General features: G+C 41.4%; 1 protein-coding gene across 1 annotated transcript; it reads right to left on the minus strand.

Annotated features, from left to right (window-relative positions):
- Positions 1-1,707: 1,707 nt before the first annotated feature.
- LMNB1 (lamin B1) lies at positions 1,708-25,095 on the minus strand. Its single transcript, XM_032675396.1, has 11 exons — positions 24,623-25,095; positions 15,120-15,276; positions 14,322-14,447; positions 13,109-13,279; positions 11,607-11,732; positions 8,812-9,032; positions 7,349-7,574; positions 6,150-6,254; positions 5,602-5,721; positions 4,762-4,872; positions 1,708-2,427 (listed from the first exon to the last, which is right to left on the minus strand). The coding sequence occupies exons 1-11, from the start codon at positions 24,976-24,978 to the stop codon at positions 2,386-2,388; spliced, it is 1,761 nt and encodes a 586-aa protein (XP_032531287.1). The 5' UTR covers positions 24,979-25,095; the 3' UTR covers positions 1,708-2,385.
- Between the last annotated feature and the right edge of the window lie 636 nt (positions 25,096-25,731).

Consider the following 25,731-nt stretch of genomic DNA (forward strand, 5'->3'; position numbering starts at 1 on the left):
TTTTTTTAGTTTCAAGCATTAAATTACTGAGGAGTTTTCACGTGCAGGATGATGGAATTTGTACCTTATGTCAACTGCGTAACAGATCAGTACCAAGGATAATCTGTATCTTTGCCAACTCTATCTAGAAAGGGCTGCATGTACCTAAAAATAACATTTACATATTACTGTAACAGTAATAATAGAAAGACCTCCCAAAATTTTAATCACAAGTTGAATGTGACTACAGAGCTAATTAGGATATTGTTTGCTTCTTCTCTGGCTCATTTCCTGAGTAAATTTTCATGTTTTCCCAGAAAACATGAACACATTTCACATAACATTGCACATAAGCCAAGGAGCTCACATTGCAGGGGTCAAGTACCTTTACCAAATCCACCTGTGTTGGTGTAATTATGGCAGTAACCACAGCACCTGAGGTGCTGCACTTTGCAGTCCCAAACTAACAGAAACAAGTGGTTTCTTAGACACTGCGTGACAGAGGAGGAAACAAAAAATAGTTGCCATTAAAAACTGGCATTTGCCGCATACAGTGGCACAAGATACACACCCCTACACACGCCTGAGGATGATTTTTTTCAGTCCACTCCATCTTGCACTCATCAAAATGTACCTCTGGACTTCAGTGTGGGAGGATGGGGAGAAAGTAAGAGAACAGAAGCAGTTCAGATCAAGTGCTTTCAGAAGTTATGGAACTTGCAGGGAAGTGTAGGAAGTTTTGTGGTGGTATTGCCTAAAAATAAAAGCAGAACAAGATGTCCACCTTGTGGTAGGATGTTTCACTCTTAAGGTCGGAGTGAACACACACTCCACAGAAGAGACAGTTGTGTTTCCAAACACCCTTCGTGCTTGTTTACAGAAATTCTTGTAACAGCAAAAAAAAAAAAGTCTTCTAAAATCCATATTTCTTTCAGTCTTCCATCACAAGAGTGCTGATTTACCACAACATTAACAAGATTCATGTAAGACGATCTCCTTGTAGAAAAAAATTATAGTTTCAAGTAGCAGCTCCTACCTACACGTTCAGATCAGTTACAGCACTGTTCATCATCCAAGCGACAAAAAAAAGGTTCTATAAAAGCTATAACCAAGAATATTTGATTATACAGGAGGGTTCCTACCATGACCTAAGAATTAGATACCCAATGCTCATCTATCTGCATAACCCTTGCCCATCACCCCCCTTCACCTTCTGCTGGCACATGGCTGAAATGCCACCATGCTGTTCACCAGAAGAGGGAACTTATCCAAGATGAAAGACATGTTAAAAAGCCATAAAGTTTGCTATGAGACTAATTCTAGAAAAAAAGTTCAATCAACTTCAGAAGTTCTGGCCATGCATTGAAAAATACATCAGACTATATCAAAGGTAACTATTTACAGTACTTCCAAATTTTTCTTTATGTTACTGTTCTGCTTGTTTAACCTGCACAGATTGTATGATGTAGTAAAAACCAGTCCAGTAAGAATTAACCTGTGAGGAAAGACAAAGCATGGAAAGTTATGCAGAGCTATATTCAAGCTCTAAAGAATTAACTTTCCAAATCTGAAGTAATGCTACTCATTATTCAGAAGAAATCTTTGTAACTCAAAAGCTACTGTTCAATTTACACAGATGTTTCTTCCACTTCAAAGCCTATCAGTTCCAAGTATTCAAGAGTCATTCAACTTTTAGCTCAGTTCTAGAAAGAAACAAATTCCAAAAACTTCACAGCAACTTAAACAGAGATACTTTATTAAAAGTTTTTTGACATCAGAATAATGCAAAAAGGACAGAAAAAACTTTCAACATTGACAAAATTACAATTGCTTCCCATACAAATGTAGACTAGATCTCTAGGGACTTGGTCTCATTCCTAAAAACTGTAAACAAGTAAGGCAATCCATATTAAAAGAGCCTTCTATTTGTTAAATAAACACACAGGAAAATTTAAGCTGGTAACGCTATCTTAACAACACAACTACAAGATGTAACATGAATCCTCCTGCAGAATAAGCACTCTAAACCAATCCCCAACAGCACCTAAATACAAAGAGGTCAATAATAACTAGTCTAGAGTGGTGTAATCTAATAAAATCGATCCCCAAAACACACTGGAATATTTCTATTCCAGCAAGGTTTCAATAAAAAGAGACTGGCATATAAATCTGGGAGACAGGAACATTAATTTCCAAACAGTACATTTGTTTGGAGTCAACAATTCACATCCTGCGAGGAAGTCAAGATACTTTTACAAACCTTCCTTTTTTCAGTGGCAAAGGAATTTAAGGCCATCAAACTTGCAGCTTCAAAATTCACAGACAGAAAATAATGTTGTGCTTCTGAGAAGGCTCTGCTCTGTAGGCAAGGATTACTTTGACTAGAGGAACCTGGATGACTGGCAGTTACATAACCAGACAGTTTCTGCTGGATGCCCTTTGCTCTGCCTGTGGTGAACAGAGAGAATCATCTTTGATTACAAAAAAAAAAATAAATCTAGCAGTAAAATATTTTGCTACTCAAAATAATATACTGTATGTTTTTAATATAGTAAATTATTAGCGTGGCATGGGATAAACAAGAGTCAGCATGCAAAGCTGTTGTGGTGGGGAAAAAAAAAGTGGTTTTTCCCCCAGAGTTAAAAATGGTAACCCCCGAGGGGGTGGTGTCTCTCTTGGTGTGGACCCAATCAGCACTCCTGCAAAATTAAAACACATCACACCAGACCAGAAAAGAAGGATGATGAGGTAGTGGAAGAGGAGAGTGGCCATGTTCTGAAGCCACAAGGAGAAGGGGCAGGAGCCCCGTTGGGGGCTAGGCCCCTCCAGCCCCTGGCAGGGGGGCTACAAGAACTTGGAACAGTGTTAAACTGGGCTGAGTTCTGTAGCTGAGAGCTGGAGGAGTTTCTCCACTGTGAGCAGCAGCAGGAATGGCAGCAGAGACAGCAGTGAACAGAGGCTATGGCTGAAAGCCAAGAGATAAGAAGAAAGCATGCAGCTAAGCAGAGAGACAGAAATCTCTAATGGAGAGAGAGAGAGAGAGCTAAACTCTACAGACAGAGTTTTGGGGTAAGAACTGAACCAAAAACCCCCAAAACCCCTTTTGAGACACCTTCTAGAGAGGAGGGGTGGTGGACTCCCACTTGAGGGGAGTCTTGGAATGCAGCAGTACTGGAGAGAGGAGCTACGAAGCTCAGAGGCGTCCTGGAAGCTGGACCGGGACGGCCAAGTGGAATGTGGAGGGGGTGACTCTGCCCCCCCTGCTGCTGCTGCCAAGCTGGCAGCCTGAGACAGAGTACAGGAGCTCTGGCAGAACTCTTGAGGCAAAGGCTTTCAACTGAAAGCTGCCCGAGACATTCTGACTTAGGGGTAAACCCTCTGAGGAAAGGGACCATCACGAAGACCCCCAAACTTCGTGATATGACGTGGTGAAGTGAGCCTTTTTGTCCCGGCTACCGCAGCCCACGAGAGAGAAACCTTCACTTGGAGTCAAAGGGCCGAGAGGGGTGAAAGGAGACCCCCCTTGTGTGTAATGGAAAGAGATCCAGCTATAGCTGTTGCATGGAAGAAGAGAGGCTGCTGCCCTGAACGTGGAAAAGATCTTTTCCTTCTTCCCTTCTGGACTTTTATTGGAGGGAGAAGAGATTTGATCCATTGTAAATACTGCTTTATCATAGGAGAGATAGTTAAGATTGTATATATAATGTATTATAATATTTATTGGTGTAGTGATTGTAATACAATTCCCTTCCCCCCATATTGAGTCTTGTGTTGTGTCTGGAAAACCCATCTCACACTGGGGTGAGTTGTGGGAGGGGGCTTGGACTCGGGAATTGGATTTTGAGGGTCTCAAACAACCTGTTATTCCCTGGAAGTAAAAGAATGTTATGTATCCTTTCCTATGAGAGGTATTAGAGGACAGGTATCAGAAAAACAAATAATTGCCATATTTGGATCTCATGTCAAAAAGCATCACTGAGTTTAGACAGGTGGTCAATACAGCAGGGAGCATATACAAGTAGCTTAAGAGTTTTTATCTAAAGAAATCTAGTCTTTCTATAATGTTTCTTAAGTAAAGCTACTAAAACACACACTGCAGATGAACTACACAATCACAGAAACCACATGAGCAGGTGGATGTGCTTCAGTACTTCTGCACAGCTGCAATAAAAACCTGACTATTTTACATGCCACAAAATTATGATTCAGGTATAGGTCAAAATTCATGGTTGCCAAAAAATATGATTTTCAACACAGCCATTTTTTGTACGTTTACATATGCCTTCAGAGTTGCATTTTTTTTCAGCGTGCAACGGACATTTTCTCTTACAGTGTCTTTAAATCTCCAATTTTCTCTATCAGAGAAAATATGTAAACAGAAGACACTATCATAATTTTCTCTATCAGAGACAAAGATTTAAATTCTCAAAATGTTACGTAAATTTAGGTCTACCTGCTTAAGTCAAACTTTACCATAAACACTTAGCATGGGGGGAATCTTGCCAGGAAAAGGAAGAAAAAAGGAAGAAAAAAAATCCCCATCTTTAAACTTTCCAACCTTGTTTTAAGAAAAATCTTCTCTCCAAAGGAATATATTAAGTAAAATTTTTGCACTGCTTTCAATAACACAGCTCCATGCTTTCATTAATTACTGCTGAAAAAAAGCCCCAAAATAAAAAATACCACCCACACATGATATTTTTTATGATTTTTTTAAAGACTTCATGACTCGTATCTCCATTTTTTCAACCTAAATAACCTTGTTAACCTAAGACAAGATACCTGCTGGTGGGAAAGTTCTTCTTCTTCCTCCAGAGGTTCAAATCCTTCTAATTCTTCATCTTCCCCTTCGCGTGCTGTTGTTTTGAAGACAGTGCTTCTTTGAGCAACCTCCTGCAACAGAATATTAAGATTTGACACCCCCACAATCTGGTGCTCATCTACTTAGACTTTGAGAAAGGACAGTGTCAGCTGTTGAGAAAGTTACTTGTACTCATTTTGTCTACAGACTTTTTAGATACAGCTGTGCATAATCAGCATCCATAACAGTTTAATTTTAAATCTCTTAATGATTAAAAAGTCTTTTTCTAACAAAACACTCATCAAGTTCTTATAAAACCTGCTTTCTTTTAGATGTGTATTTAAATATTCTTTCAATTTCAGTATTTCATAGTAACTGTTCTAGCCAAAGCTTTAAATCCCACCTTACTAGAATTAATTCCTCATTAATTCCAATGTAATATTCCTCATAAACAGTTTTAAGGAAAACTAATTTAAAAAACCAAATCACTGAAGAGTTCACTAAAACCTTTTCTTTTCAAGTGTATTCTAAGGCACTGCCCAAGTCCTGGCATAAGGGCAGTATCTGAACAAGTAATTCTACTGCTTGAACTCAATACAGAGGAAAAAACCACACACTTAATTAACTGCATTTCTAAACTGCAGTTTAAGACAGTCAGAGGTAAAGTGTGCTTGGCTGGAAAGCAAAAGGAGAAAACTTTACTAAACACTCCAGGGCACTCCTTTGTAAAGTCCTAACAATGGTTTCACCTTGTATTTGTATTATTTGTAGGTGATGGCACCACAGAAAGACAAGTTTAAACACATCTGAGGTGACCTTACCTCTCCCTGAGAATTCTTCAGTACAATTTTCACATCTTCACCAGTACCCCAGGAATTCTGGTTCTTCCAGATGAGGTCAGTGGGAGGGCTTGCAGTGACTCCAGCATTTGCAGCCCAGATCTGTTAAAAGAAGTCACACATGAACGTTATTTGCTAGTCTTGTACATTTCCAAGTTATTTACTGAGTTAATGTATTTTCATTTAAGTGACACTTGTGAATCCCCTTCAGTTAAGGAATTACAGGCATCTGCTTAAAATAAAACATTTTCTTAAAATAAAACACATTTTTTAATGCAGAGACTTTTGAATATGTAAATGTGCCCGTATATGGTGAAAATTATTGTTCCATGTAGAAAGCAAGTTTCTGAAAAATATGGCTCAGTATCAACTGTCCCAGCAATTGACATAACCAATGCACAATACAAATACAGGTGATTATCTTCTGAACATGTACACAGAAAGGACAGAACAAAAACCTTGGTGTCTTACTGACACAAAAGTTGGCCTGAAGTCCATTTAAACTGAGCAGCTGAAGCTTGAGAACTTACTGTAACAGTTTGGCCTGCCTTTAGTACATATCTTGAGGTACATCTGTAACTAGCAGAAGTGTCTCCAATTTTTTGGATCATCTCCCAGCCTCCCATAGGTTGATCCTAAGAAAAGAGAGGAAAAAACCCCACCTATTCCATCAGCATTAATTTATGCATGTAGGGTGTTTTACCTCTAAGGCTGTGACCCCTAGCAAAGTGCTAAAATTGTGAACCACTTGGAACAAAACAGAAAATGTGTAGTTAAATAAAAGGTGTGGGGGAGAAATCTGTGTGGTAAACAAGTGGGTGTATGTGGTAGGAGGGGAATACAAGCTCAAAAAACTCAGAAAGGGAAAAAAAAATGCAGGTTCTGATTCACTGGAAGTAGTTTTTCACTTGCCTGAACTGAGTCACATAAACACAAAATTGTATAGACCCAGACAGCTGTCAAGGTTTTTTTGCATTCACCAATGAAGTCATCGCTCTCAGCCAACATCCCAGGCAGGAGATGATGGCAGGGGGGCAGAAATTACAAGTAATGTCAGAGGGGCAAAGGGGAAAGCAGGAAATATACTTAATATAACAGGATTGGTTTGAGTGCAACATAAGGAAAAGTTGTGATCCTTATTTATCAAAGGATTCTTTCATTTGAGTAGATATGTGTAATCCCCCAATACAAACTCCAACTTATTAACAAAATCAAATAATCTCAGTAGTCACTATAACTGAGGTGGCTTTGGCATGGGAACTGAGGGCTCCTAAAAACTGTGGATACAGCCAAGGAAGACAGAAAACTACAATTCAGAAAAGCTACATGCAGATACAAAGGACATTGGCAATTAATTTCTTTTGTATTTGTATGCATTTCTTTTGGGCCTTTTTAAGGCAGAGGAAGTGCCTGACAGGCTTCTAAAGCAGCCTGATGTCTGCTTGCAGTATTTCCTGTCAGTAACAGTGCTATCTGTAAATATTTACAGGTAGGCCACCTGCAATGCAGAACTCTGAAGAGTTCTCTGGTGGGTGGGCAACTTAGCAATAAAACAAAAGCATTTAAAATAATTGGGAAGAAGTCGTCATCAGTCCAGAATACTGTGTGAAAGCTTATTTTGAGACACACTAGCTCCTTAGTGACAGTATATCAAGATGAAGCCCAAGAGCTGAAAGGCTGCTGAGGATGCCCTTCTACCTCCACTCCTCGTAAACATGCATTTTCCAACCTGGTCAGAGGTGTTCTTCAAACGGATAAATTTTCCATCGACATCTATCTCCTCAATGGACACATTCCCAGTGGCAGAAGCTGAGTGGGAAATTATAACACTACTGCTTGCTTCAGACTCCTCCACATCAATCCTCTTCCTCTTCCCTCCAGCTGTTCGGACACTGCGGCTCGACGAAGCCCGGGAAACCGTCACCCGGGAGGATGGGCTTGGGGTGAGTTTCAACCTGTATTGAAGAAAGTGAAAAGAGATGCACACACCATATGAGCTTGGAGAAAAGAAGGCTTGGAGTGGGGGGGACCTTCTTGCTCTCTACAGCTAACTCCCGGACAGAAGGTTGAGGTGAGTGTTGGCCACTTCTCCCAGCTAATAAGGGAAAGGGTGAGAGGAAATGGCTAAAGTTGTACCAGGAGAGATTTAGATTGGATATTAGGAAAAATTTCTTCCTGAAAGGGTGGACAGGCATTGCCTAGGGAAGTGGTGGAACCACCGTCCCTGGAAGTGTTGAAAACACTTGTGCGACACACTGACCATAGTAGTACTGGGTTAGCAGCTCAACTCAATCCCAGACGTCTTTCCTACCTTAGCAATTCCACAATTCTACAATCACACTTTGGTGTTACTTTTTCCACCATTTTTTATAAACTGTCCTCCATCTCCTCTTCTTCCCATAGAATTATATAGCAATATAGTAAACAAAGCATCTTAGATGAAGAAATGAAGCCTGAAGTGCTTTCTGAAGATTTGAATAAAATGCTGTCAAACAACTGATTAATGTTCCTGCAGCATGGACTACTGACAGACTACTATAGTAAGATCACAAAAGCATCTCTATGCATTTGTTAAAGACTGAAAAGAAAAAAAACCCTAGGGAGACTTAAGCCACTGTAGGAAGTTTAGGCAAAAACCCAGATGGCACAAAAGCTTTTGCTGTTTCATCCCCACACTTTAGAGGTGTCGGCCTCGCCCAGCTCAGAATACAGTGAAGTACCAAACTATTTTAAATGACAGCCGTGACATCAGGTGAAAATTCTCAGTACTGATGAACTCTGAGGCCAGATGTGGAAAAATGCAGCTAAGTGATAAGCTGGACAATCATACTGGCCATTATTTCATTAAAATTATTCTATACTTAAGGAAATTTGGCTAACAATTAATTAACCTTCTAATAATTTTAAAAAAGAATATTAACCATGGCACTAAACAAAATGTACAAATGACAGTTAATTACAACACCCCTGCTGAACCTTAACTAAAAAAATGGTGTTTGTTGCCCTGGGAGCTGTAGGTCTGATACCCAAGGACTCATGGGGACTTAGAACTAAGTCTGTCAGAGAGGAGGGGGCAAAACCAGTGCTCTGGAAACTGTGGTCAAGCACCAGTAGGAACTGCCTTTTAACAGAGAAAGAGACAAGTAAGGGGAACACAGGGATACCACCATTTGTTGCTACATTCTTTAGTACCTCTCCTCTTCACCCTCCAGCAATTTCCGGTATGCATTGATTTCCATGTCAAGTGCCAGTTTAACATCCAGAAGTTGTTGGTAGTCACTCAGTTGTTCCTGCATGACATTTCTGATCTCAGCAATTTCCTTCTCTTTCTCAATCAGCAGTTTGCGGGCATTTTCCTGTTCCTTTGCCAAGCTGCTCTCAAGCTCTTGTGCTCTGTCTTGCCATGCTCTAGACTAGAAAAGCATTGAAAACACATCAGTGGTGCAAAGGAAACCTCACTGAAACCCTCATGTGCTTTGCTATTCAGGCAACATGAATTTCAGAACGCAAAGTTGCACATCCTCCCCTGCTTCTGAATTCAAATTCACCCTCCACTCCACCTACTACAAACATAACATCTCAACACTCAAGTTCCAATGAAATTTAGAACATACTTTGAGAGGTGACTGTCTGCTCTATTTTTCTGAAATCTGGAAATATGCTACTACACCTGAATTTACTCATGAAAGAAAAACTGAACTCAAGAGTTAAACCATTTAAGAGGTGTTGGGCAGGACACAGGATCAGTCTTAAGCTGCACCAGGGGAGATTTAGGTTGGGCATTAGGAGGAACTTCTTTACAGAAAGAAAAGGGTGATTAGACATTGGAATGGGATGCCCAGGGTGGAGTCACTGTCCCTGGAGGTGTTTAAGGACATGGTCTGGTTGATATGGTGGTGTTCAGTCACAGCTTGGACTCAATCCAAAAGATCTTTTCCAGCCTAATTGGATCCATGACCAAAGTTCAGCTCAGTTTACTTCAGACTCTACAGTAATTGCTCTTTAGCTTTCAGACGTCTGCTCCCCACCTCAGTTTACTGCTGCCAATTCCAATTCTGGGAGGGAGGTGCCACTAAAAGAAGAGGGGTTGTTGTCAGTGAAAGCCTGTCTGCCCATTGTCAAAGTACAGCAATAAGCATTCCTTTTTTTTATGACAGGAAAGCTAATTTGTCACATCAAAAATCCCTTCAAGCCAGCAAAACCTTATATTGTACATACCAAATGGAACGCTTATCAAAGAAAGGCCAAGTGATGACAGATTTAAGGTTTACCTTCCATAAGCATGCTTTCTTCTGTTTGATAGTGTCTTCAGATTTTTTTAATTTAAAGGACAGACACAGGAATCAATGCCCCACAATCACCAAGTTGTTGGCAATTGCCATGCATGAACTCTATTTAGGAAGTTATCACAGTCCAGAGATAGTGAAAACAGGTACTCTACATGTCTGAGACAGAGGACCAGTGTAACTGGTTGTTAAGAGTCAGATAAGAAATTTAATAAATGTCACATGGAAGATCACAGTGGAAACTACCTCAGCGCTCAGCGTTGGCAAATCAAACCAGACCAGCACCAGTGGTAAGAGTTTCCTTCCAAGAAAACCAAACTGAAGTTAGTGCCAGTAAAATAAAAAACAAAACGGTACTGGTTGACATCACTAATCTACCAAAAAAAAAAAAAAAACAAAAAAAAACAAACACAAAAAAACCCAAACCAAAACAAACAAAAAAAAAACCCAAAAAAAACCCAAACCCCACAGGAAAATGTTTCTTTTGCTGGAAAATCACAGTCAAACAGACAGGTTCTTTTTGATAGGCTTGAAGTTATCTCTGCAAATTCAGAAGTTCTCTGAATGTAGCTGTTGCTCCCAAAGTAACAGAACACAGGTAATTAACTAAAAAAAAAACCCAAATCTGACTGAACCATCAAAAGATGATGTTAATCTAAATGAAGAAATAAGATTTAAGTGGCCAAAACTTTCAACCCGATTCCTCTGTAACCTCATGCACATTCATTACATTAACCTGCTCTTTTCCAGAGAGTAACTTGACTATACAACAGGAAAACTGGGAAGACTCATACATAAGTATTTGCGAACTTATCTGGAACATTATAAAATAATGTCTCCTGCATTTATATTTTTCAGTCAAAATACACAGAATTTACATGTCCTAGTAGAGTCCACTGTACAGGAGGAATACAATTCAAAATGTATCACAGAAAGGATCAAAGACAATTCATATTCTTCCAAAAAAGAAATTTTGTTGCATTTTCAAATGATTAGTAAGTTACAAAAGCTCACTTCAGAACAAACTCCTAATACTTCTCATAGTATACTTACTCTAGTACTCCAATCAAATTAATACTGAATATATGACATTGTGTCATACATCTTTGGGTGTGATATAAGTATAATGAGTTTCTGCTCAAGACCCTGCTCTACAAATGTTCAAGTTATTTGATGTATTTACTCAGTGTCGTATTTCATCCTAATCCTGGTAAGATCGCTTCATGGGGTTTTTTTTTGGTTGGTTGGTTGGTTTTTTGGGGTTTTTTTAGAGGTCTAGATTCAAGCAAGATCTAGAATAAAAAGAGACAGTGAATAGAAACTGTATATTCCAGTTCTGGGTTTGAATGTTGCTTTGTGGAATCCTACACTAGGCTGTCCAGTTACTACAGAATTAAATTGCTTCGAATGTCAAGAACTTTTAACACAGAGCTCTCTTGTCTAAAATTGCCCCATCTATCCACAAAAATTTTCACAAAAGCCATTTAACACCACCATATTTCAAATACTCTGCAGCAGAATACTGCACAGGAGAAAAATCAAGTTTGTCAGAAGGAGACATTAAGGAATTTGAAAAAGTACAGAACAGAAGACATATTCAAGTCATGATAGTGAACATACTTATAAGTTAAGTGAAAGAAAGTCCTTTAATAAAAGGTAATGGTAATTAGCAGGACTGGAGAGTCACAAACATCTTTTTACCTCCTTCTGAAGGCTGGTGATGTGGGAAGACAGACCCTCAATTCGCAACCGACTTTCATTCAGTTGTTCTCTGATTGTGTCGGCTGCAGAGCTGTTCATCTCCGAAGACAATCTGGCACTCTCCAGCTGCAGTAGAACAGGTTAAGACATCAGTTTCAAAGCAGCTTTTGCTAAAAGGAAGATGAATCACTCAAAAACACATATTCGACACTAAAGCCATGAAGTTCCTGTTCCTCTGTGCCACTCTAACACCGTGAGACATCTCTTTCCTCAGGGGTTAAATATGGTGTGGCCCTACCTGAAATCACAGTACTTTGAATATTTATGCTAGGATTAAAACCTTGAAAGTTTCCCTCATAGACATTGCTGAAGCTAAGGTCAGTTTTCCTGCTGGCAAATGTTTATTTAATTACTGCAGCACTGCTTTTGAGTGTGTTTAACAAGAAGTCAAACTGAAATTACCAATTGTCTTAAAACAAGCAAACCTGTTAATTTTCAGCCAACATAAGCAAATTGGTAATGTGTCTATAGATTACAGCACCAGTGCCATAAGCCACTACCTGCTTCGCTCAATCACAACCTCAATCTTAAATACTTTTACTTTTTAAAAATAACTACCTCATTCCTGCTGAACAACACAACACACACTTGAGCTGCATCACAGACTTATTATTGAACTTGTTGATGATGCACTGGAATATAATTTTTTTTTTTAAATAGGAGTCCAAAAATACAGAAACAATATACCTGAGGAGAGGGATCAAAAAAGCCTTCATTATGTACTTTTGGCTAGATCTTATTTTAAATCATCTTTTCCAAGTCAGATAGAAGCCCTGAAGATAAGCAGGCTGAAAAGACTGAAAACTGTGCTACTAAATTCAGTTTGTATTAACTTTTCTGCTGTCACATCCCCCCTTGCTTTTAAAAATACTAACTGCAATAAGTATAGCCACAGAAACCAGGTTCAGTTGAGACATCAAGATGCCTCCTGACATAACTGCGGAATAACAGCAGAGGAAGGAAACAATGAAGTATAACTGATTTCAGCCTGAGTTCACTTTCCCTCTAGAAGAGTGAAAAACAGAAGTCACTGGGTATGGTAAAACTTCCAAATGTTTTGTACTGGGTCAGAGGACCCTACTCTTGCTGTGTTCTCAGCAAGTCCTATTATGAAATAACTTTTATACAAAATATGGGACACCTGATTGATCATCAAAGTTAAGTATGATACATAACAACACATAACCTTTCCTTGAATTCACAGTAATCCCAGCATTAATCCCTTTTCCCCTCTACAGTTCACCTTCACAATATGTGCCCTACTCTTATATTATTATTACTCTTCATGAGGACTAAACCTGCTCCCAAAACGAGATGTGAAAATGCAAATTCACGTTCAAAAGCACAGTAATTTTAAGCCAAGCTCCATAATAAAATACTCTGAAATGCAAGTAAAACAAAAACAAAGTGCATCAAACAACTGTATGAAAATAAGTTCTCACTTTGGAATGGTAAGTCTGCTCAAGCTCTGCTTTGTACAGCCTCACTTGTGCATCATGGTGCTCTCTTATTTCATGAAGGGCTTGGGCCAGTTTATGCTCATATTCAATCTGACGCCCAGAATCAACCTCAACCAAGCGAGTTTCATGCTTCTTTTTTGTCTCATTGATTTCCTATGAAAACCAGAAAAAGAGAGTAACATTTAGTAAACACAAGACAAAATTTTTAGAAGACTATCTGCTGAGTGGAGAGTTATATAGGTTTTAGCTACCCTTGTGGATTTGTCTGACATTGAAACTTTTAGTAGAAACACAGAGCCATTTCCCCAGTCTGATCTGCACAGATAAATAAGCACCTTATTTTGCAATAGCCAGTCACTGAAATAAGAGCTAGGATACCATCAGCATGTAAAGTCACATTTCCTTCTGAGAGCTGTCTGCATATTCAAACAAATACACCTCAATATGATGAGTTTAGAAATACATCGCTCTTTCTTGAGGTATCTTTTGTGCTTGCACAAGATGTGCAGTTGTGAAATGGAACAGTCACTTTCACTAAACAGCATTTTCCTGCTTTGTTTGTACGCTTGCCTGCAACCCCCCCCCCCCCAAAAAAAGGGGATTCCAATAACGTGAACAGAGACAAAAATACTACCAGGAACGAAAAGTGCACAAGGAACAAAAGACAATAAAGTTTAGGTACATTGTTACTTCCCTAAGGTTCCTCCTGGAAAGCCTCAAGGATTTTAGTGAAAGGGTGGCAAGAGTAAGTTGTAAAAGACAACTGTTCATCAACTTTTGTTTCCATTATTCAAAAGCATCCTATTAGAAAGGTTTGAAATTAAAACCTTTACAAGTCCACAGCACCTGTCTGAGTGTCCCTCTTCACTTTATTTCTCGTAGAGGGATTATGAGAAAAATTACTAACCCACTTTCTCATTACTATGAAAAGACATGTACATTGCATACCATGGTCAGAACTTAACATGAAACAACATGATATATGAAATTATTTTATCACAAAAACCCAGAGTTAACATATTTTTTGTAGAAAAAGGAAGTTAGAAATCTTCCAGCTAGAACAGTCAGCTCTGAGTAGGAGTTCAGAAAACTTCCTGAGGTCCCTCCCAACCTAAATTATTTTAGAATCCTGGAATGACCTCCCAGTTGTCTTCTTCCCTTTAAAAATGTTAGTTCGTGAGACTAAAGCATTTACCTCCTCATACATATTTTTACGGAATTCCAAATCCTCAGTGAGACTCTGACAACGGTTTTCAAGATCCACCTTCTGTAAGGTTTCACGTATAAGCTGGTCCTTGACAGCAGCTAAAGAAGCCTCAAGCTTTAAGAAATAAAAGAATCAACACAACAATTACGTAACAGAACTCACACAACACAATGACCTCAGCTACACAGAACTATAGAAAACTACACGTTATGGTTGAACTTGACAATCAAGTATTTACCCTACTAATGCCTTCCCACACACACACACACACTTTTGCAGTTGCTTACAGAAGTGAGTTCTAGATATTTCACATTGGTAACTGGCATTAAAAGGCTATTTATCCATTTTTCCCTACAAAACTTCATTTTTAATACATGGCAAATACTAATTTCCTGGTCTCCTCCACTCCTCTCTAGGACAACTTTTTTTTCCTCATTGCTCTGTAAGACACCCAGAAGATGAAGGACCACAGGCAGAACCAAAAGGAGGGCAGAGAGAATCACAAACTGATACTTGTCAGCTATTTGTTATCCATCTTTCTGAAGTCAGTCTGTCTCTCTAAAACACTTCTAAATGTTCACTTCTAAAACATGTCAACCTTATTTTGAATCTTGACCTGCTTTCCTCCCCGTAAGTACCATCTCTTGCCACTTCAGAGCCTGCAATTTTAAGAGCACTCTATTCCACCATTCATGTTATGAATAAACTGAACAGTACTGAACTCAGAAGCCTACTCAACACTGCTTCCAGTGCTAATGGTGATGGTTAAAGATTTTGTCTTCGCACCTGTCCAACTTGAGTTTTCAACTCTTGAACTTCTCCCTCCAGACTTTTCTTATCACCAAGGGCTGTGGCCAGAGCAGCTTCTTTAGAATTGAGGGCAGCTTCACACTCTCGGAGTTTAGACTGGACTCCACTTAGGTCAGACTCCTTTTTTGCATAGCTGGAATAAACCAGAGAAAGTGGTAAGAAAGTCTAGAAGTGCCCCCGAAGTTGACTGCTGACTAATAAACCAATCTACATCTCAAACTTGAGATACACCTGGCAAAAACATTTTGTCTTAGCTTAATTTACTCAAATTAAAATCAACTCCTTAGTTCTGCTTTTCTCACCTGCTGTAACAGCAGCTTAATATTTTGCTTGGGCTGTAGAAACCTATAGAGGAAAGTCAAGAGCCTCAAGTCCACAAAACATACACAAAAGGGAAAACTGTGTTTTTATCAAAGGTAAAGGTGTCTCTCTGTCTTTATGAAAACGAGCACACAAGCTTTTCAAATTACCTTCAAATTAGTTTTTGTGTCTACACAAGTGGTCAAACAATTTCGTGATGTTTGTTCACCCAAACAAATTGTTCAAAGAAATCAAACAAGAAACAGTAATGCCACATAAACACAACCTTCAGACATGCTCTTCAGACTAAATTAATTTTCCACAAATTGGCTACAACTGGCTACTATCAAAAATAAGGGAAAAGAAACCCATATTCAGAAATCGAAGTGTTTCTTGATCTTTGAGAGCATAAGCAGCCATGTTCAAATGTGCAACACAAATTTGCCGACCTCAGAGTTTGTTCTCTTTCTTTCTGGAATACCCACGTTTCTCTAGCAAGGGCAGTAGCATAGAGAAGGATAGGATGCTTATCATCAAACTATGAACATTTTACAGGAATGGACAGTCTCAGGCTCAATAATACCACAGCAAGCACTTCATCAGTTCTCACACTTTTCTTTCCAGAAGTGAACAAAAAAACAAAAACAAAACCCAACCAAACAAACAAAAAAATCAGAATTAACAATATAATTCTGAGAAGACTTGAAGATTGGATAAAGATTCTTAAGAACAAGATTCAGAATACACCCACTACTTCTTTTAATTACTGAACTGCTTATAGGAAACAATAGAAATTTCTCAACAAAACAAAACTAACGTAAAATCAACACAATTTTTAAGAAGAGAGACTCTAAGGTTTAAAAGATGCTTTTTCAAGATGACCTGCACTTGACATCGTGCTCAGGAGAGGTGTCTGCACAGAGGCTTGCACTGCATAAGGATGCGGGGATGGGATCCATGTCTGGACATTTGAGCACCACAGCCACCACATGGCAGCCTTTACGTAACAGACTAACAGCCAGTGCTAACACTGGCTAATCCTGATCCTGAGGGATTAGCACCTGCTCTCCTGTGGGAGCACCCAAGGGACAAGGAGGCTGTGAGAGCCCCCACCATGCACAAACACTCCCTTCTCAAATTTTTCATTCCTGCAGCTCGACTCTTATCCAGTCTCTTCTCTGACATTTCGCTTCTCAGACTCACAGCTACGTAGATAGCTCAGACAAGAGCACAGGATTTAGGTTTTGGACACAAGGGTTCCTAGTTCCAGCTCTCTGCATTATTCAGTGAGGCATTTGTCCTGTGTCCCTCCTCTCCCACCCAGGCCTGCTGGAACCTCAGCATGCAAGGAAGGTGTGCAGCAAAGTAGGAAAAAGAGGGATATAAAAATGTCTTGCTATGGTATATCTGTAAAAAAAAAAACCAATCTCCATCACCTATTAGGAAATATGAGGGCCCAGAGTAGGCCTTTGCTGTTTGATCACTGTTGGGAAAAGCTTGATTCAAAACATGGAAAAGAGAGCCTCTCTCACAAGACTTCGTGCTGAAACCAAGCCAAAGATAATCCTTTCCTTTTTCAAAAACTTCCTCTGCTGTGTCCCCCCATATGATGATGTCACCAATGTACTGCAGGTGTTCTGGAGCCTCACCCTTCTCTAGTGTGGCCTGGATCAGTCTGTGGCAGATGGCAGGACTGAGTTTCCATCCCTGGGGCAATCGGTTCCAGATGTACTGCACACCCCTCCAGGTGAAAGCAAACTGTGGCCCGCACTCTGCTGCTAAGGGGATGGAGAAGAACACATTTACAATATTGGTGGTGGTGCAACACTTCGCTGTCTTGGACTCCAGTTCGTACTGGAGCTCCAACATGTCTGGCACAGCGGCACTCAACATGGGATGACTTCATTCAAGCCACAATAGTCCACAGTCAGTCTCCATCCTCCATCAGACTTATGTACAGGTCAGATGGGGCTACTGAAAGGTGAGTGGGTCTTACTGACCACTCCTTGGCTCTCCAGCTCTCAAATCATCTTATGGATGGGAATCACAGCGTCTTGGTTTGTTCGATATTGTCTATGTACTGTTTTAGTGGCTGTTGGTACTTGCTGATCTTTGACTTGCAGAAATCCCACAATGGAAGGATCTTCTGAGAGGCCAGACAGGGTTGATAATTGTTTAAAATTCTTTGTAGCCACTGTGGCTACACCAAAAGCCCATCGATACCCCTTTAGGTCTCCTGAGGTAATTAATACCTGGGATGCAAGGGGCCTCTGGACCAGTTGCAATGGGTTACTTTTCCCATTTGTCCCCATTAAACTCACTTCAGCCTCTAGCACTGATTCAATACCTTTTTGATGCTTTTACAAGCTGGTAGGCAGCTGAGAAGAATATTCTTGCCAATGGGTCAGCAGAGGAAAATGAAGTATAATATGGACTAGCAACAACAACATAATTAAAACCCGTAATTAAACAGTATCTGTACCACTAGAGAAAGAATAACCAGTTAGATCAGCCCTTCCTTGCTTGTTTACAACAAGATTAGCTGTGAAGCCATACTGTAATTCAATGCAACTGAAGCCACAGAAGGGGGTGGGTGGAGAATTAAAATTAAGCACTACTGCTTGTTAGTGTCATGAGTGGTCTAACTGTAAGGCAGCTCATCTGAACACACTCTCAGAAAAAAACCAAACTGGAGCTCAACAGTTCAAACACCAAAAGCCAGATGAAATCTCAGCATCTCAGCAGTGTCATCCCAGCCTTAAAGGGAATACAGGAAAGAAGGGAAAGAAGATCAGAAAAGCCTGTGTGATTTATTAAAAACAAACAACTAATGTACACAGCACATACTTCACCCCTACACCTACTAATTTTCACCAGGAAGAACTCCAGCCTCTTGACAATAGCTAGCTTCTGCCTCCACAGAAAGCCAAAGCTGTATCTGAATACAACAAATAAAAAAAACCTCAAACACCTTCCCATTATAGTGCTCAGAAATTAGCTTGAACTGAACTCCTTCAAGTAGTTTGAGTCATGAAAGGAAAATAAAATCAAAGAAAGAATTGTTGACTTGCATCTTCAAAGCAGCAGCTTGGTTTTCTTTCTTTTCACTTCAAAGTGTGTGGATCTTCTTATCCATGGAATTGTTTACAGCAACCTAGAATTTCCTGTGATCTCAGGCCATGCAGAAAAGGATCATTTTCTACCAGTTTAATAAGTTGAACTGACTTTCTGGAGCCAGACAAACCACACCGCTAATGCAAAGTAAGCAGTCAGTAGCCAGATTTCAGGAGGTACAATTTAAACGCTCCTTTGAAACTGACCAAGTGCAGGATGCCACCATGGTAAAGTAGATTTTTCCCATCTTCCACACCTACCCACTCATTTCTGCCAGTACTTACAGAATCAGATCACGAAATTAAAAGCATTATCAACATTAATCAAATCCTCCTTGAAAAACACTGGTTTTCAGCCAAGACATAGATACTAAGTGTTGTAATTCTAAATAATTACAAGCCTATACTTACAACCATACAAAATTACATGTATTGCACACTGGGCTGGTTTCCCACTCCAGTTGTAGAGAAATAATAAAGGTAGAAAAACTACAGTCATTAATGCTTTATGTTTTACTTGGCTACCAGTCAGTTTTCTGTATTTTTCCCCTATAGCAGACAAAACAGTAAGGCTGTGTTTTGCAAGGAAGTGATTTAAAACAACATAACATAAAATAACATAAAAAACTTATGACTAAGATCATTCAAGTTTTTGTATGGAGATCAACATGAAAATAAGAGTAATTGGACAAGCAGTGATCTGTGTGAATCCCACTACTCTAAACAGGTATCTAAGCAGAACCTACATACATGCAGCACTTAAGTATCAAGTCACTGCCCATTACCAGGTTATTGTTACAGATCCACATATTTGAGATCAAATATTTATGTCCTACAATGAATGGAATACACGCTTAATTAAGAATATAACTTCAGTTATATTCTTACATTTCAGTAGCTCAAATTATAGTGCAACAAGTTAATAACTCTACTCCCCCACTCCTTACTCCTTTGGGTGCTCTTTGGTACGTATCAAAACACATTTCAGATTAAGGCTCCATAGTTCCCCAGGTTCCAATCTTTGCCTCACTTTCCAAGATCACCTACAATAATGAAAATACACTTCAAAAGAAATTTTAAGTCACCTTCCTTAAAACAGTTCCTCTAGCTCATTACAGCGTACCACACATGCACCATGGAAAACCCTGGAACAGGTGCACCTTTGCCTGCACTAGGACAACACGGTTCTGTGTAGTTGCTCAGGGTAGCAGCTGCAAAGTGCCACACTTGCACAGTAATTCAAGCCACAGGCTGATAGGAAGCTATTACTGGTGTTTATTTTACTGCCTAATCCCAATGCAAGATACACAGCAAGACAGACAGATAATCTCTTTAATATTTAAAATTAATAGTACTAGTTCCTTGTCACAATTACATTTGCTTTAAACGCTTGTACTCTACCAAACACCTGAAGATAATAAAGGAAGATTATTTCCTTTACCAACATCTTCAGTGAAACACGTAATTTCCTTCAAAGTTACTTTTATCACACCATCTCCAGAGCAGATGCACTTCATCATTGGAAAACTGCCACAGTGAAATCTCTGCCTGTCCAAGACAAATGTAAACAAGGGGTTTCCTAAAAGAACTCATAACACCAGCTTATGCTTCCTAAACAATGCAATTTCCTCACACAACAAATCAGAATAGAGACACATCCAGCCAGGGATTTTGATTTTTTTAAGTCCCCATAATGAACATTCTTGGAAGTAATATTCTTATCTTGGAAATGATTTCCAATAGTGGAAAACTACCCTGAAATTTACCCCATAAGCAGACCAAATAACAGACAACAGCTATCAGGCAGCCTGACTTTGTGAACTGCCCTTGTTCAACATGAATAGGTAACACAGCTGTGTGAAACTTCACAATGTAAGCCATTGTCAAGTTAATTGCTCAAATTACACATCAGAATTTATCCTCCACCATTCTGGCCCTACAGTTCTCCCTGGTTTGCAGTTGCTGTACATGATTAAAGCATGACACACTTCCACTCAAAAGTGGAAGTTTTATCCAGCCCGTTGGACGCTGGAGTGATGGAACAATTGGGAGCTTTACTCCTGTATCTGCTGTTTAAATGATGACATTATGACTTGCCTGAGGATCATGTATTTCACTGCTCTGCATGCATTGTATATTTTGCCCTTTTCTCAAGGAAATATGAAATTTGCAGCAGTGTGAAGCTCCAGCCAAGGCAGTGAGCAGGATCACAGTTGGTTTTCCAGCCATGTTTCTCAACTCAGTGCAATATGCAGTTATACAACAAAAAGTGAATGGCTGTGGAAGCAAGAGCAAGGATCATGAAGTTCCCAAGACCAGTTTCAATCATCATTATGAGCTTAGGCTGTTGAACTACAGCTGGTGTCTTCCACAGCCCTTGACTGCAGAATAGTGGCAGTCACAATTAAATATTTATTTATTTAAAGGAACGAAGTAGAGGGATGTCTTTACAACAGCTATCACCAATGGCAAAGCATACAGTACAGTCTTGCCTAATCGACAAAGAGAAAATGAACTGGAAATACTGTGAAACCAGTAACTTCTCCCAATTCTTTCACATATTAGAGAAGAGATGAGATCTCCCTCTTCTCCTCCTCCCAAAAGCTATCCAAGAGTTCCATACCTCTAAATTCAAATTACATCTTTTTTCCCCCCACTGTAGGGGCCCAGACCCAGCTGTCAGCAAAAAGAATCGGATCAATTTGAACCATAAACCTTGGGCAACAAGAGCTGACAACAATCTTGTGATTTGGACCTTCCTCGTAAGACCTGCTGAAGTACAACTATAAGACTTACTCTGGCTCCTGCAGCAAAATCAAAAAGGACTTTGAGATGATTCTATCAGGCTATGTCTAAACCCCCTTAATCCCTTTAATCCCAGTTGAGAGAAAAATTAACCTATTGGCTAAACTGCAGTAACACTTGTGTAATTCCCTAATTAATATAGCTCGTCCTCCTCATTAACATGTCCAACCCTAAAGGCCCTTAAATTGTGTTCTCGCATTCAATAAAATATTCCAGTTATACCCCATACTGGGATCGCTTAGTTTTTGACCCCCACTCCCCAAAGTTTTGAGATACAGAGATTTTCCCTTATCTTCATTCTAGCCATGACAAGCTTCTTTTCACTTTTACAACTATGCATATAATTTCCCCATCCCCTCCTCACAACAAAAATAGAGAGATTGGTTGTTTTTTTTTCTCCTCACTTTTTCCCCCCTAGTTCTCTAAGATTTGACATACCAAGGGAAGCCTTGGTATTTATTTTGCTACAGCAGTACCAACTGCATGGCAGGCACTCTAGAAGAAGTGTATGCAACAAGCCTGTTATATACAGCAGGATCAGCTATAGAAACAAATGCAGTTTTTCTTGAGGGATTAAAAGTATGAACAGAGCAAGCTTTTGGTGCATCACACCATAAATATGACACTGAAGTCAGCAAATCAGAGTTAAAGTCAGCAAATAGGTGACTGGGCTTCAAATTTAATTTTTGCAAAGAAAGAATAAGAAAAGTCCTATAGCGCTTTGAAAGCAACTAGAAGTTTGGGTCTGATGCACTACTGAGGCCAAGGGGCTGAATGATGACTGGGATAAAATAAATCGATCAAGCAATTAAGAAGAATGTCGCCCTAACTAGAGAAAGCAGAGTTGCACATGTACCTGGGGGAACAATAACAACACCTGCAAAAATACTCAAACAGCACAGGGAGACCTGATAGATCATGAATCATATTGACCAGCTTCAGACAACTCAGTGAGGAATCATCTGTACTCCCTCCACAGTCCAAATACATCTTGAGAGCTATTTTTTCTACCATTTATCTTCACTGGTTCTCAAGGGAACCAAAGCCATCGCTAATCTGAGTCTTATGACATGGGTACCAGGATATCTGATCCACATGAACCGAGCACGCCTGAAAACTTTTTTTTTCGAGTGTTTCTGTTAGATCCAAACTACTACATACTCATAATTAAACTAAAGCCACTTCATACATCTCACTGCAATTACGCTTTCTGAGAGGGCAAGGAAAATTCTGTTGAGAACACAAATTCTCATCTTACCTTGCAAACTCTTAAACCTGACAGCACTCTCACGCACATCTGTGTTTTAAGAGTATTTTTCATCAGGTTATAATACAACTTAACAGCTTTCAGAAGTCATCAGGGAGTGTGCTCCAGTTCAGGCAAAAAACTCCTTTTGCTCCTTTTTAAGCCTTCGTAAATAGAATCACAGATAAGCTGAGATATCCATCTTAAAAATACTCAAAGGTGTCATAGAAAATTGCACAAACAACACCAAACAGCCACAAACAAGTGGAATCCAGCAGCCTTAAACAGCATTAATTGTTTGTTTTACTAGACTATTCAGGAGTTGTCCAGATCCATACTCTGTGTTCTGTGGAGCACAAAGATGAACTTTTTGGGACAAGTACTGACAAGCTATCAAGCACTAAGACTTCACTCTTTAAAAAGAGGCTGTAGCTGCAGCACAGGAACAACCCCCTTTCCCTACGAAGTCATTTTTTTTTTTCCCCCCAAATATTCCATCACAGGACAAGGTAAAACAGAATACAAAGAACCTCTGTGTTTACATCATTAATGGCCTGGTTCCAGCCACAGAAAGGAAATCTACTACAGAGTGCACTAGAGCCCAGTCCTCCACATGCACTCTTTTGAGAAGCCGACAGAAGAGTGTGTCTTCCTCAAAAAAGTCACAGAGATGGAAATTCCTGGCTTGACCTTTGAGTCATGTCACTTTAGTGCCTTTCTGCAGCTACACCTGGCTTTCCCTGTCACTGTCAACAATCACTTTGATTTAAGGCCTTCATGGGGCGCTGAGAGGTAACCTCAAGACCAGACTCCCTACTAAAAACTCATGATTTTTTTATTTTTTTTTAAAATAACAAGTCAAAACTCCGAAACATACTGGGGCTGTCTGCAGACACATGAAAACATCAATATGCTGCTTCACACACTAAATATCTTTTTCATTATGAAAAATCAGGGCTGAGAGCACATTTATCAAAATTAGCAGGTTACACAATGGGAGAGGAAGATTAGCAACTCCAGGGTGGGGGTTTTTTCTTGCAATACTCATAAACCTTGTGATTCCAAGACTAAAGCTACAAGCCAAGTGGGCCTAAAACTACAAAAGAAAAATCAAAGAAATCGAATTTAAGGTGAACACAAACAAGGAAGCAAAAGAACAACTGAATCGAGTCAGATGTGTAAGGAGCAAAAATGTGGTGTCACAAATCAGTTCACTGCAAGAGCAGAGATCTTGGCACTGTGCCACAAAGGCGTAAAGCCGGTAGGCAATCTGGAGGACGTGTGTACACGAATCTGCCTTTTGTGACATCTGAACAGTCAGCAAGACGCACAGGAATTGCAGTGCTCTTTTGTTTTAAGTAAGCCCCAGGGATAGGACAGCCACAGCTTCTCTGGGTAGCCCAGAGGGCCTCACTAGGAAAAACGTCTCCCCAGTATCCAATTTAAACCTGCCCTCCTTCAGCTTAAAGCCATCACCCCTTGTCCTATCACTCCATCCCCGTGTCAGAAGCCCCTCTCCAGCCTCCTTTAGGTGCTGGAAGGTGCTCTAAGCTCTCCCTTAATGCGGCTGGCAACCAAAGCGCTCCATCCGATTTTCCAAGCACCAACCTCTCCGGGTAACCCGCTCCAGTGCCACATCGCCCACACAGCAACGAATTTCGTCCTAATATCCAACCTAGATTCCCCCTGCTTCACTTTATATCCACTCGTGCCCTCCTGGCGCACTCCGGACCCACGTTCGCACCACCGGGGATGCTCCGGGGACCGGCGGACCTGCTGCCGGCGGGGGCGGCGCTCCGGGACGGTGCTTCCCGCCGGGGCGGAGCGGCAGCGCTGCCTCTGCCTCATTCATTCCTTCATTCATTCCCAGGCGAGAATTCACCGCGGGAGCCAGATCGGGACCCGCCGGTTCCGCGGGCGGGCGCGCACCGCCGGTACACCCGGGAGCGGCCATCCCCATCCCATCTCCATCCCCACATCCCCGGGGCCTCTCCCAGCCCTTCCCCGCTGCCCACCTGCCCTGAAGCTTCTGGTGGTCGGCGCGGATCTTGCCCAGCTCGATCTGCAGCTTGGCGCGCTCCCGCGCCGTGTCGTCCAGAGCCCGCCGCGCGTCCGCCAGCTCCGCCTCGTAGATTGCCTTGAGCCCGGTGACCTCGCGGCCGCGCACCTCCTCCCGCTGGGTCGCCTGCAGCTGCAGCACGCTGTTCTCCGTCTCCAGGCTACGCACCTTGTCGATGTACACGGCCAGACGGTCGTTCAGCTGCCGCAACTCCTCTTTCTCCCGCAGGCGGGACATGCGCGTCGGGCTCTGCGGCATCGCGGCGGCGGGGTGGCGGGTGCGCGGCGTGCCGGCTGGGCTGGGGTCGGCCATGCGGGAAGCGCGGCGCGGAGACGACAGCGGCGGAGCGGAGAAATGGCTGGAACCACGGCCGCCGCCGCCGCCTCCTCCGGCTGCGGCTGCCGGGGCTCCGCGGGCTCCGCGCCGCTCCAATATGGCGGCGTACCCACCCCACCGCGACGCCCCCCGCCGCGTCCCACTTGACCGCGCGCCGGCCAATCGCGGGGCGCCGCCGCCCGCGGGATCAATTCAAAACCCGCCAACGGCCGCCGGGCGCGCCATGAAGGCCACGCCCCCTTCACCGAAGCCACGCCCACCGCCCCTGGCCGCGCTTCCTCTGCTTGTGCCCACCCCGCGTTCCCAGACCCGGACAAAGGGACCCCCAGCAGCGACCCCTCACCGCCACAGAGGGGGCTCCCTGGGTGTCACCACACAGCCCCTCCGGGACCCCCAGGACTCCCACCTGGCCCGGCGGCCTCCGGGGAGATACGCTGTTTTGGCTGTGGGGTTGTAAATCACGTAATAGCGGAATTAATTAGGTTGGAAAAGAGCGCATACGGTACAGGTCAGACTTGTGACCCGACACCACCCTGTCAAATAGACTATGGCATTGAGTGCCACGTACACTTTCCCCTTAAACAGCTCCAGGGATGGAGACTCCACTATTTCCCTGCGCAGTCCATTCCAATATCTAATCATCCTTTCTGTGAAGAAGTTCTTCCTGATATCCAGCCAAAGCCCCCCTGACACAGCTTATGACTATGGCCCCTTGTCCTGTCCCATGTT

This window comes from Chiroxiphia lanceolata, chromosome Z, assembly GCF_009829145.1.
Source record: "Chiroxiphia lanceolata isolate bChiLan1 chromosome Z, bChiLan1.pri, whole genome shotgun sequence".
Classification (NCBI taxonomy): Eukaryota; Metazoa; Chordata; class Aves; order Passeriformes; family Pipridae; genus Chiroxiphia; species Chiroxiphia lanceolata.